The sequence below is a fragment of the Falco cherrug genome, chromosome 1, assembly GCF_023634085.1.
Source record: "Falco cherrug isolate bFalChe1 chromosome 1, bFalChe1.pri, whole genome shotgun sequence".
Taxonomy (NCBI): domain Eukaryota; kingdom Metazoa; phylum Chordata; class Aves; order Falconiformes; family Falconidae; genus Falco; species Falco cherrug.
The window spans coordinates 100,326,806-100,339,778 of record NC_073697.1 but is presented as its reverse complement, the minus strand read 5'-3'; the positions used below and the strand labels follow the sequence as shown (position 1 = coordinate 100,339,778).

The 12,973-nt window shown below is 40.3% G+C and overlaps 1 protein-coding gene across 2 annotated transcripts in view; it reads left to right on the top strand.

Moving 5' to 3' along the window:
- GRK3 (G protein-coupled receptor kinase 3) overlaps positions 1 to 12,973 on the top strand; it is a 76,284-nt gene that overhangs the window by 44,264 nt on the left and 19,047 nt on the right. For both annotated transcript variants that reach the window (XM_055711995.1, XM_055711990.1), the window contains exons 6-11: positions 497 to 558; positions 1,777 to 1,828; positions 2,446 to 2,537; positions 5,283 to 5,382; positions 10,965 to 11,043; positions 12,262 to 12,392. In XM_055711995.1, the coding sequence (XP_055567970.1) occupies positions 497 to 558; positions 1,777 to 1,828; positions 2,446 to 2,537; positions 5,283 to 5,382; positions 10,965 to 11,043; positions 12,262 to 12,392 (516 nt within the window). The remainder of the gene's footprint in view (positions 1 to 496; positions 559 to 1,776; positions 1,829 to 2,445; positions 2,538 to 5,282; positions 5,383 to 10,964; positions 11,044 to 12,261; positions 12,393 to 12,973) is intronic.

Sequence of the window (12,973 nt, the reverse complement as noted above, 5' to 3'; positions counted from 1 at the left end):
ATCACACATCATGAGAAAGTGTTTCTCTAGAAAAAGTCACTTGGGAATTGAAGGTGCTGGTTCTTTAGTAAGGACAGAGAGGAGAGAAGCACCAAGAAGATGAAGCCGGAGCACAACTCTGGGAAGTGCAGAATCCACAGGAGCGTCCATTTATTCTGTTTAAATATATTTGAAAAAAGGACCGTACTGAGGTTGTTTTGCCAGACTTCCTGTCCATGGGCAGGTGCTTTATACAGGTTTTGTACAGCACCCCCCACCCCCCCGGCAAACATTTAATGTTTTCTAGCTCCTGAAAGTATTTTATGTTTGACTTCAGGCCACCTGCTCAGGTTCCAAAAGCTGAATGAAGCTTAAATGCTTTATTGAGCCTTTTTCAAAGAAAACACAGTAAATGCTGTATTTGTATAGGGCCAACATGAGTTGTATGTCATGGGTTGTATTGCATACCAATTTATTGTACATTTAAATACTAATCGTGTTTCTTAACCCTTTTTAGCCATATATAGAAGAAATTTGTGATAGTCTCCGAGGAAAAATATTTCAAAAATTTATGGAAAGGTATGAACGTGACATATTATCTGAGCTTTCTTCTTAATGTAGCAGGGAGCCAGGTCCCTTGTGTTGCTGTAAAATAAGGCTAAAAATGTTTGATCAACTTAGTTTAATTAATAATGTATTATCAGCAAGCTCCTGCAAATTACTAGCTTTGATGTATATCATGATTAATGTCAGGGTGTATGACCGGAGAAAATTGTAAAGATGATAGATTTTGCTGTCACTCCATGTAGCAGTAATAACAGATTGCAGTTTGAGCTCAAAGGTTTAAAAATGCAGAGCTGTGTTCTGGGGGATATTCTTATGGGATATCCTCTTAGGAGAGTAAGAGAATCTGATTCTTACCCTCATCTTATGGGGATATCCTCATATGGGAGTATCCTCATGAGGATATTGTTATCCTCATCTTAGGGGATATTCTCATGAATAACTCTCTCGTGCGTGTGACTGAGAGACCCAGTCGTTCTGGGTAGTGTCTGGACACCTTGCAATTCAGCAGGAATGGTCTAGTAAAGACTAGGCATAGACCTGGTTCAGCTGAGCAGCCCCCTTAGCCTTAAGGGAGCTGCTCTTGCGTGCAGGGACTGTAAAGCATGGCTCTCGTCCAGCAGCAGCCAAATACACTGTGTGAAATGGTTTGTTGGTGTTCTGCAACCAAGCTGAAATGTGAAAATGCCTCCATAGAACTGGTATTTCTTGCTCTGAAAATCAAATACTTAATTATTCATGTAGAAATGGCAAACCATTGTTTTTGGCAACAGCTTGTGGTATTATTGATGTTTTTCCTATTTGAAGATAAAATGAGTTTAAAGCATTCCTTGGAGTATATGGAGGTTCATTAACGTAAATCAAGCTGCCTCTGTTTTCTTATAATTATCTTTATGTAATTTAAATGCTTGCTAGTTCCAAACTTAGTTGTTTTTAAAGATTAAAAACCATCTGAAAGAGAGCTGCAAGAACATACCGAGCACTTACCATTACAGAAATGAAGTTATCTGATATCCTTCTCTTGTAAGGGTGTAAAATATTAAGTGTGCACTGCCTAGAAATTGTTTTTCTTGGTGGGGGTAAGATTACAGTTGTTTGAAAGGAAGGCTATCATTTACTAAGTATTGCAACACGCCCTAGCACAAACTTTATTTTAAATATCAAGAGTCTTGACATTTACTATAATACTTTACACAGTAGTCTCAGACAACTTTTAAACTTCTTTTTCCACAGTGACAAGTTTACTAGATTTTGTCAATGGAAAAATGTAGAACTAAATATTCATGTAAGTACTTGCGAGTGTATTTATCTTGTCAAAGGCTGATACAGGAAAGAAATATGTTGGCTTTTGAATACTGCTTCTGAAAAGGTCTTATTAAGGAGTACGGTGAACGTTACCTCTCTGCTCTTCTATTCTTAGATGTACAGTCCTAACGATTCCTTTCTGGACGTCCCTTCTGCCCGTCTGGGGTTAAGAGCTTTTGATTTTTATAATAGCTGAAAAAACCTGAACTGCCAGTATTGCTGCTCTTTAACAGCCCCCGACGCCCTCTGTCTCCTTTTCCCCCCTACAGTTCTGCCATCCCCAGCACCCCTTACCCCGGCCTCTGCTTCTGTCCCCCTGCAGTGCTCGGTGACAGCGCTCTGTAACCTCACTGGGACTGACAGGTTTTGCCAGCGGCAGTCCCATCCGTCCTCTTTATACTTCGGACTGTAGTCCTTGCACGTTCGCTGAAATATAAACACTAAGGGGCTCCTTTTTCCAAAACAACAAGTGCTATATAAATTACAGTAGTTAAGTATCTTAACACATTAATAGATTACTTAAATTTTTTTTACAGTGAGTTTTTGAATGCTGAAAAATGAAGTCTGGTTTTGTTTTGTTTTGTTTTGCGTTTACAGCTGACCATGAATGATTTTAGTGTACATAGAATAATAGGAAGAGGGGGATTTGGTGAAGTGTATGGTTGCAGAAAAGCAGACACTGGAAAAATGTGAGTATATATACACACAGTTTATTTTAGAGGTAGTTGTAAACTCTGAACTAGTAAGGAAATCCTTCCAATAATTTCTTACAAAATCACTGGAAAGCAGTGTCACATAACTGTGTAGTTCTTTGAATTAAATTTTATCCCAAGAGGTTCTGATTTCTGGATCATCATTAAGTTTAGTTTGATATTTGATCGTGTTACGTGCCATGCAGTGGAGCTTCAGTCTAGCAGAGCTCTTAAGCACATCCTTCATTTAAATGGTCTTGTCAAAATTAATGGAAACTGCACATGTGTTTAAAATTAAGTATGTGCTTAAATGATTTCCTGGATCAGAGCCTGACAGTGCAGAACGATGTTCTTGTGGAAACCGTGGTGATTGTGCGAGGTGTTGCCTCTCGTCTGGTGAAGGTTGTTCTTCTCGCCACAAAGCGCATCACGTAGCTGGTGCTGATGAAGGGTCGGAGGATGACACAGGAACATGACCTCAGGGTTGTGCCTGGGCAGATTCTGAATGTGGTGTTCCAGATTTGTGTAATTGCATACGTTTCTGCCCTGCTGAGCACGTTTCACTGGCAAAAGCAGTGACCCTTGCTTATGTTTGGAAGATTATAGTTCCAGTGTTGAACTTCTGTTTAACAGAGCTCTCAGTGGGAACTCCAAGATCATCCCTCTGTGGGTTTTTTCTTTTCTTTTTCTGGACTTACTATTCACACACTTCTTCTGATCAGATTTCAATTTCTAGGCACATTGTGTTCTGTTTTGAACACCTAGGCATTGATTCAACAAACTGTTCTCAATATTTATCTGTGTGTTTATTTATTTACACCCCACCCAACCCCTTTCATCTCACTTTTTTCCTAACAGTTTTAGTCCAGGGACCATCCTTAAACAATTCTCTTCTAAGTAAGCATGGCGTGTTTGAAGTGCCAAGTCTCTGCAATTACAGCTGGCTTCACTGGCAGTCGTGTGTGCTTGGCATCCTTGATAATAATAAACTTCTAAGCTATTAACAAGTGGAAGACATCTTAATGTTGCAATCATGCTCAGTGTTTTTGCAGTGACTTCAAGTATTTATATTAATGCTATCACTAACAATGCTGTCTTTATTCTTGCTTTGATACTTTTTTGTCCATGTACAACTTGTCAATTTGTCCATGTACAAAAATAAACATTTTATTTACCTTGAGCCACACTAAGTAGTTGTCCACCCTGAAGCGGTAGCTCTCAGATCCCAAGTCGTTTTGATGTCTGAGTTTTACTCTGGCAGGAGGTGGATAAACCTTGGGACTAGCAAGTGAAGCAAAGGACAGTTTTTATCAGAGTATTTTTAAATAGAGTAAAGGGAAGCGAAATGTGGGAAAACCAACCTTTTTCAAATTTGAAGCAAACCTTTAGATTCGGTTCAGTTTCTGGGTAGAGGTTTGGTTTAGTTCTTTCTTAATCCAAACCTGTTTACCCATCCCTAATCCAGATCCCGTCCACTCTAGATGGCTGCCTCTGCTGCACTTACTGCCTGCAAGGAGCTTGGGAAGCCACCCCTCGAAGGTAAATGCCATCGGTGTTTCACTAACCCACAAAGACACACCTGAGGCTTCTTTCACATCACCTCCTTCAAGGACATTTGACAGGGGCCAGAAGTACCATGCAGAAAGCAGTCCGAAGGGGGAGGGGTAGCTGTGCTTTTTGAGCACGTAGATATCGAGATACTTGACTTGGACAAGCCTTCAATGGCCCCAGTCATTGCTTTGATCAGCGGTGTCAAAGCATAAATAAAGGGTAGCATGTAAAATGTTATTTATAGTCGTCATTTACAGAGTCCTCAGCAAGGGCACGTGCTGTGAATATATTCCTTGTTTTGGAAGCTTAAAATTCCAGTATGTTCACGCTCACTCTTCCCCCACTCACAACACTTGCATGTCAAGGAATGACGTGGCTTTTTTAGGGAGTGCAAGGCGAAGGTGACAGGAGGCCCTGTTTCTGTACAGAGCTGTCACAGTGTAGGCAGTTGATTAGCATTGATGCAGGGCTGTAACGTGGTGTTTTCCTGAGCGTATTTTAAAACCGGTGGCCTAAAAATCCGTGGTTGCCCATGTCTAGAAATCTTCTGTGCAGGAGCACACGTGTCCTTCTTGCTGTTGTCTAATAGTGGGCTCACCTAACATCTTGAAAAAATATCCAGACTATATTATATCCTGCTCTCGTTTGATGGTTGTTAGGGGTAACATTCTTTTTTGAGCAAAATTTTATTAGTTTATGTAATACAGACGGTAGAAAATTAAAAAAGCTTTCCTGTGTATATCTGACCTTTTTTGAGTAGAAAGAAAACTTAAAAAAATACCCATAAAACTCAGCATGTGTTCAAGATATTGCTTTCCTGGCAGAGCTGAAACTGTTAGAATTAAATGGAACTGTAATAGAGTCTGTTACTTAATTCATATGGCAAATCCTTGCTTGTAGGTATTAAGAACTGAATGTATGGTACATAATTCCTGTATGACCGTGGTTGCTCAAATGCAGAATTACTTGTTAAAGCACATTTCTCTGTTAGGAGGCTTCTGTTGAAAATATTTTAACTTGAGGAGATTTTTGAGGTTTCCTTGTTTAGTCGTGTAATGATGGTTTTAGTACCGGGTTTAAGTCTTTAAAGAGCTTGTACTGTAAATATGCATGGCATAACTGCTACTGAATAATACTGAGCATAGGAGGAAATTTTTTCTGATGCTTTTTCTGCATGGTTAATATTTTCAGGTATGCAATGAAATGTTTAGATAAGAAGAGAATCAAGATGAAGCAAGGAGAAACATTAGCCTTAAATGAAAGAATTATGCTGTCTCTTGTCAGCACAGGGGTAAGTATCATTGATTTGTTATTCTTTTCCTTTTTTTTTTTTTTTCTTTGCATATAATATAAAGGCTGTTACATATAATACATATTCTATCTATTTGGCTGTGTGACACGCAAAATTAAACCCCCCTGGAACCTTCCCCCTGGTTCTAGTAATGTGTCTGAAAGAAAAATTGAAAAGCAAGCTTGTTTTTCAGTTTGGGTGCTTACACAAGTGAGTGTCTCGGCTAAAGAGGCTTGAGGAGGTTCCCATTTCTTAGGTAATTGATTCTCTCCCCCTCCGTTTGTGGTTTTGTATATATTCTTTTTTCTAGTATTTTTATCTGAAACTTACCCAAAACATTAGGCTGTCTTGTAAAATAATTCCCTTTTCTGCTATAGTTATGTACTACTTTTGTAGTATATAGAGTGCTAGTTCAGAGAAGAACTTCAGTTACCTGTTCGCCCTCCCTTTCCTGTGACTTTGATATTAGCTTATCCAATTTTTCCTTTTTTTTTTTTCATATGCTTTAGCTGAGTACCTATCAAGGTGTACCAAATAAGTCTGCCCCTTTAGCATACAAGTCTATTTAAACTAGGAGTATCACTAATGTGCATAAAAAGCAACCCGATGGGCACTGGTTTCACCAGACCACGTCATGTTACCAGCAGAAGAGGAGTTGGGCAGCAGCCGCAGTGAGTTGCACTCGGACAGCTTCAGAGCAGGCTTTGAAGTGCCAGAGCCTACCGTGTATGCTGCCCTCATTCAACAAAACTTGACAATCGGCTTGTATCACCATGGTTACATGTGATGTTGGTAAAAAGGTTAAATTTCCTCGTGACTGCTGTGATGTAGGAATTAAATACTTGGTTTGCACGTCCCCTTTTCCCAGTGCGGTTAAAGCATGGGAAGGAATTGGCATGTGGTTTTGTTATAGGCTTGCACAACTGGTGTGCAAGTAGCGTACTGTCTGTGGTGCAGGAGGATTACTGCTTTGGCTTGCAAAATGGGAGAGAGCATAGGCTGTGCTTTATTCTCAGAAACAAGAACTGTATAGATTATAGACTCATAGAATCGTTCTGGTTGGAAAAGACCTTGAAGATCATTGAGTCCAACCGTTAACCCAGCACTGCCAAGCCCACCACTAAACCATGTCCCTAAGTGCCTCATTTACACATCTTTTAAACACCTTCAGGGATGGTAACTCCACCTCATCCCTGGCAGCCTGTTGCAATGCCTGACCGTCCTTTCAGTGAATTTTTTTTTCCTAATATCCCATCTAAACCTCGCTTGGTGCACCTTGAGGCCGTTTCCTCTTCTTCTCTCACCTGTTATCTGGGAGAAGAGACTGACGGCCATCTCGCCATAACGATAATTAATAATAATTCTCCTATTAACTTTAATTTGTGATACTGTTGCTCCAGTACTGAATGTGAATTTTCATGTCTAGCAATTCGAAAACAAAATTATTCGCAAGGATGCTAATGGTGGAGCCAGATTTCTTATATGATAGCACGTAGCTAGTCATTTAGCAACAAAGAAGCAAGGAGACCATTTGGTGTTTTTTGTGAAGGATTATCAGCTCATTAGAGTGTAACTTCTTTTAGATTCTCAGAAATTTGAGGAAGAGTTTGAAAAGAGAGATTTTATACAAAATGTGACCCATTCAGGTTAGGTACACCTGCCAGTGCAAGAGATGCTGAAGCATTCTGAATATGCAGAATTAAATAGGTTTGAAAGTGGTAGGGTAAGATAATTCATTTCATTCCTGAATATAAGCTCTTAGGTTTGAATGAACAGGATTGATGTGCTGCCCGCAACAAAATGGAACTGGGAAGTTCATCATAGCACAATTAGTCATTTAACAGGGAATCCAGATGTCTCTGCAAAATGCATAGTAACAGCTGTGCAGATTACACATACGTTTGTGTAATCATTTTTGTTAATCCACCTCAAATTTTGGCATTCACAACTACTTCTTGAGTAGAGAGCTCCCAAATTTGAGTACGTCATGGCTGTGTTGTGAGAATAACTTTTCATGGTAATGTTACAGCTCAGAAGTATGACAGACACCTCTACAGAGCAGAGGGAACTGCTTGGGTTGGCCTAATTAATAGAAAACTTGGGCTCAGCATTGCTTGGATTTGCCATGGGTATATTGACTTTGTCGCTAGCTGTTGGTGTAACCAACTGTGGCTGAGGTTTGTGTTTCCTCTCCTGCAAGATACAGGCATTGTCTTTCTCTCCCATAAAGATGTTCAGTCTGGAGGCTGGAAATGCATTTTGCAGTTCTTAGAAGGTAGCACTGTTGGGAAAATACTCTACTTTCTGTTAAAAGAAGAAAAAAATATTTTCTGTAATAGCCAATATTTGCCTAACTTTTGTTCAAAAATTGAACACTGAAATCGCTGAGACCATCGCTGCTGGCAGGCTGTATAAAACCAAACTGCCAAAAGGTGCTGTTTGTGGTAGGAAGTGGTTATTTAATAAATCTTTTCCTGGCAGTCAGGAGGTAGTCGTTCCAGCAGGCTGCTGCAGGACCAGGAGCCTTGCAGGGCTGTGCCTCCGCTCCACTGTGTCTTCCAGTTCTCTTGTTCTAGAAAAAAAAAAAGAGGCAGTTAAGCTGTCTTACTCAGCTCTTTTTGAGATAATTTGACTAATGACTGGATGCAAGGTTCCCTCCAAGGGATGATAAATAGGAGGTACAGCAAAAGTGAACAATAAAACATCCGAGATAATAAATCAAGTTGGGCTCTTTTGAGAGGAACAGGTATTTTGTTTTCACGTGTAACGAGATTTGTAGGAGTCTCGATTTCACTCAAAAATGGAATCTTTTCCCAAATCTTGATAGTCACTTGAAGGAATATCTGGGAATGGCAGATAGTAGCTTGGTGTTTTAAGCCTTGACTTGTACATCTCTCCGAGCGAGACCCATCAGAGCGAGCTCCCCTTTAGTTAGAAGTGCTGCACAGCTGCTCTACAGCATGAACAGGTTTTTATCTTTTTGGTGTCATTTCTAGGGTCTGCTCTAAAGCCGGGTGCTCGGGTTATGGGAAGGAGTCACAGTCAAAGGTTTCCTCCTAAAGTAATTGTTAGTGTGCTAACATCTTTAAAACTACATTCCTACAATTTTGTATAGTTATTATGATTATTTTTTTTTACCTTCCACATAATTTATTACCACTCATTTGTCTTCAGCATATTTTTTGGACTTAATCCAGGATTGTTTGGATGTAAAGGAACTGTTTCCGAACTATTCTTAGTTCACACATTGTCATACTGTCACTTTTTTTTTTCAGACCAGAAGTTTGATTGCAGGAAAGTAATATTATCTTGGGAAATTTGATTTATTGCTGTATGTTTCATTTTAAAAAAGTACCTATAGGTTTGTTTTATTTCTGTGCTGGAAAGTAGTCTTTTGCAGTGGTTTTTGCATCAGAAAAATATCACAGTACTACAATTCCTTCTCTCTGTTAAACGATGAGAAGGTAGTGATTAAATGAGGAAGGCTTACACAAAAATGATTTATGCATTCACAGTTGCACATGCAGATTTCTTTTCTTTTTAAAAATGAGATCCGTAAAAATATGGGCATGTTATGTTCTGGTATAGAAACACCCTTTTATTTTTCTGTGTATGGTGTTTAAATTCTAACACTAAATCCTTCTGAGTAATTAGATTGCTCTGAAGTTTTAGGAAGCCCACTCGGGGACACTTCTGAATTATCTAGTTGATTCAGAAAATTAAGTTAATAATTCTACTAAAGCTTTTGTTCTGAAGCTAAGTGGTGACTACAACAGTCTGTAGTTAGGAGCAATACAGAGTTCGTAAGGAGATGTAGTGTCTTTTGTTAGATGCCTTACTGCCTTGCCTACAGTCTCTGTATTTCCAGGACTGTTTAGCAATCAGGCATTTTTCGTGCATGTTGTGCAGGGTGTTTCAGACATGTGCCTGTGTTCTGCAGGGGGTGCCTTTGGAATTAGTATTTGCACAATAAATACAATATACACAGAATTTATAATATATACTGCATGCAATAAAACACAGGTTTGAACGCTACAGCAGGGGCATGGGAATCACTGGGGGTTGCAGTCAAGTAGATAAAGCTTTCTGTTGTAACCTTGCATGGCTTTGCCTTGTGGAAGTATGAACGGACTTGACCTGTCCCGGGGGGGCCGGTGTCCATCCCCTCCCTTTCCGCCCGGCCAGGCCGGCGAGGCAGCCCCCTGAGGCAGCCCCCACGGCCCCCGCTCTGCCCAAGGCCGCCGTGTTTTGCTGCTTCTAAATTGGGAAGGAAACCAGTTCCTGATAGAGATTCCCAGAGCTTTCACTATCAATACTGCAATAATTAACACATTGTTTAAGTCACACCAGGGCACATTCATGCTTCCTCCAGTGCCGTCCTTGCTCGTCAGCAGTTAAGCTTGTCTTGGTTCATCTTCCTGTTGGCCTCCACGCTTTGGGGTCAGACCGTTGTCTTTTGGTGCTATGGGGTGTTTTGATAGCACAGCCGTTATTTAGGTTTTCCTTGCAGGCAGCCCTGGTTTCATATGGCTTTGCAGAAGGGGTCAACAGAGTAGTAGCCACCCCCGTTAATTAGCCGCTTGCATCCAATATAAGCCTAACGAAGAGAGAAAGGTCTGCCAACTTTCTGCTGTGTTGCAGAGGTGCCAGCACACTGAAGAGATCAGTGGCAGTAAAGAGGTGTTTGTCCAGCTGTATTTTTTATGGCTGCTTGTCTTAAACATCTGCATTAGGGTTCAGGTGTGTCAGGAGGTGGGAATGTAATCCATCCCTGCCCTGGCCGCTCTGCAACGACGTTCTTAAATCTGCACCCAGCGCACTCTTTCTGCATTTTGCATCATGTGGACCTTGCTGTTCTTGCTTCTCGTGCATTGCATACGCATCCGAGTTGTGATTTCCTTCCTAGTGTATTTATGTTCCTTTTAACTATCTGTTGCAAATGCTGCTGGGGAGCTGAAGGGCAGCGGTGGGTGGCAGAAGGCCTGGCTGTCACCTCTCTGCAGGGGCAATGCAGCAGCATGTTCAGGGTCTTACTGGTATAGCTGCATTTAATGTATAGGTGGGGATGAAATTTTTCTTTCCTCTGGGTTTTTGTATGTGACGTGACTCATGTTCTTGGTCAGCGTTCCGATGGCTGAACGTTCACCATGCAATTGTGAGAAATAGTGTGTATCCTTCACATGTCAGGGGAACAGCTTTAATTTTTTTTCTCAGCTGGCCTAAAGGTTTAGCTTTGCTGTATCTTTCATGTAAGTCTAGTGTAAACTCAGGTAAATATTTTTAGAATATTTCTAGCTGCTGTAGGTGCAAGTCTTTAGAAGATAGAGATGCTACCTGCATTTTTTTAAGCCTTTGGCTCCTCATAGCTTTTCTAATTTTTTTATTGAAATGAGATAGCAAAATCTAAGGTGTCTAAACTGGAAGTGAAACAACCCAGTATGTAGGTTAGTACACAAATAGCTTTAGAAAATTATTATGAATGTTGGCAAAAATAATGGGAAGAACATCACATGTATTTTTAGCTTTCCTAAGAAGTACTTTGCTTATTGTCTGAGATGAACTCTTTGCTCCTTTCCTTTTAGGACTGTCCTTTTATAGTGTGTATGACCTATGCCTTCCACACCCCTGACAAGCTCTGTTTCATTCTGGACCTGATGAATGGTAAGCAAGACTCATGCGGATGATTATAACATGACAGAAATATTGGCAGGAGGACTTGCTGAGATCATAAGGAGAATGAGGGAAAAATAATCTGAGGTGTGAAGCATCAGCCTGCGAGCAGGAGGGGTAAACCAGGATCTAAACCAGGGAATTGTAGAACAGACTGGAAAATGTTTGTTACCTTATAACATACTTAAATAAAGATGTCAAAGGGTATACAAGGCTGGAAGCTTAAGGAAATTATAGTCATGGGTAGAAATTTACGAGGAGATCAGGGACACAGCTTTCAGAGTAAAAATAAAAGAGCTCTGCAAAGAAAATTGATGGGGGAATTATTCCTCAAAGGAATGAAATGATACCTGGAATGCTTAGCATAGCTCTTGTGAGAACACACAGAGGGGAATCGACAGAGTTAAGAGAAAGAAGATACTGCAGTGCCCTTACTTGCTGATGATGCTCAGCACTTCCAGGACTCATGCTCAAACTCCAAATGTGGTCCTGCAGTAAGCATCTAAAGATGCTGGATACATCTGTGTGTACCATGTTGCAAAGCTGGAAGTTTAATTGAGAAATAGAACTCATATCCTGTAGGCTTTGGTGTTTCACAAGTGAAGATTTGCGTTAAAATCGAAGCTGTTGGTCAAATTCAAGTAACTGGTTGATTATTTTAAATCTGTAGCTTGATCAGAAACAGTTTTCTAGGAATATTCACAATTTGATGTGTTGGTGGTGTGGATTAGCTCACAGAGTGACATTGTGTTTTGTCTGTTCTTTGACTAGGAAGGTGTGAAAACATCCCCAGCGTGAATATTTGAATATTTTGGCCCAGATGACCTTTCACATTCCATCCCAACCTGGGCTGTTCTATATGCTAATTTATTCATTTATCCAGAAACCTATGTCTGTGGCTGCATTTTACTTGCTGTGGAAATCCTAGCCTTTGCATTAAGACTCAGTTGCTGGATTGGTCATTGAATGCAAATGTATATGGAGCAAATGTATTTTTTAAATGAAGTTTCAGATGGATCAGATTTATTTATTTTCTCCGGTATTTTGTCACCACATGTACTTGCAGAGGGTAGGTCTGGGTCTCTGTGTGCTGCACAGGTTATAAGAACCTATACAAATGCTATGCTGTCCCACACAACGTCATACCGTCTGCCTGTGAGGCAGGATTTTACTGTTCTTTTAATTACATCTCAATTCATCTAATTTTAGGAGGAGATTTGCACTACCACCTCTCCCAGCACGGAGTGTTTTCTGAAAAAGAAATGAGATTTTATGCTACTGAAATCATCCTGGGTTTAGAACACATGCACAATCGCTTTGTTGTATACAGAGACCTAAAGGTAATCGTTAACATGGTGACTGCATTCCCACAGGTGGTTGTTAGATAGCAGCAAATAATCCAGATCTACTGATAAATTAAATGAATTATCTTACCTGAAACCTTTTCTTGAGAAGAATACAGATTGCTTGTCTTTGGCTGATTTTTCTAGTAATTTTTCAAAATAGTCCTAATCTGTGCTGTTATCCAGTTGAATGGGCCTGGGAGGTGCTTCCTTGGGGTCAGAATAAATGCTGTGCAGTATTAATGATCTCACCATCTTAACGACACTATTAATTTAGAGAGGACAATGTATTTCTGAGAGCCCTGAAGGAGGAGTGTTTGTGATGGGAGACCAATAGGAAAAGTTGGTCAAGGGTGTTTAACTGACAACTGGGCAGCTGAGGACTGCCCTGAGATGGGTGTCTGTGAGCCAAGGGACAGCAGAAGTGGGGAAAAAAGTCTGCACAGGGAATACAGAGTGTAGACTGCAAATAAAGGATGTAACAGGCATACACAGACCCTTCTGTGAAAGAACCAAAAGCAGTGGGGGCTTGAGACTGAAATGGATTTATTCTTTCATGTGCTTTCTGTTTCAAACCT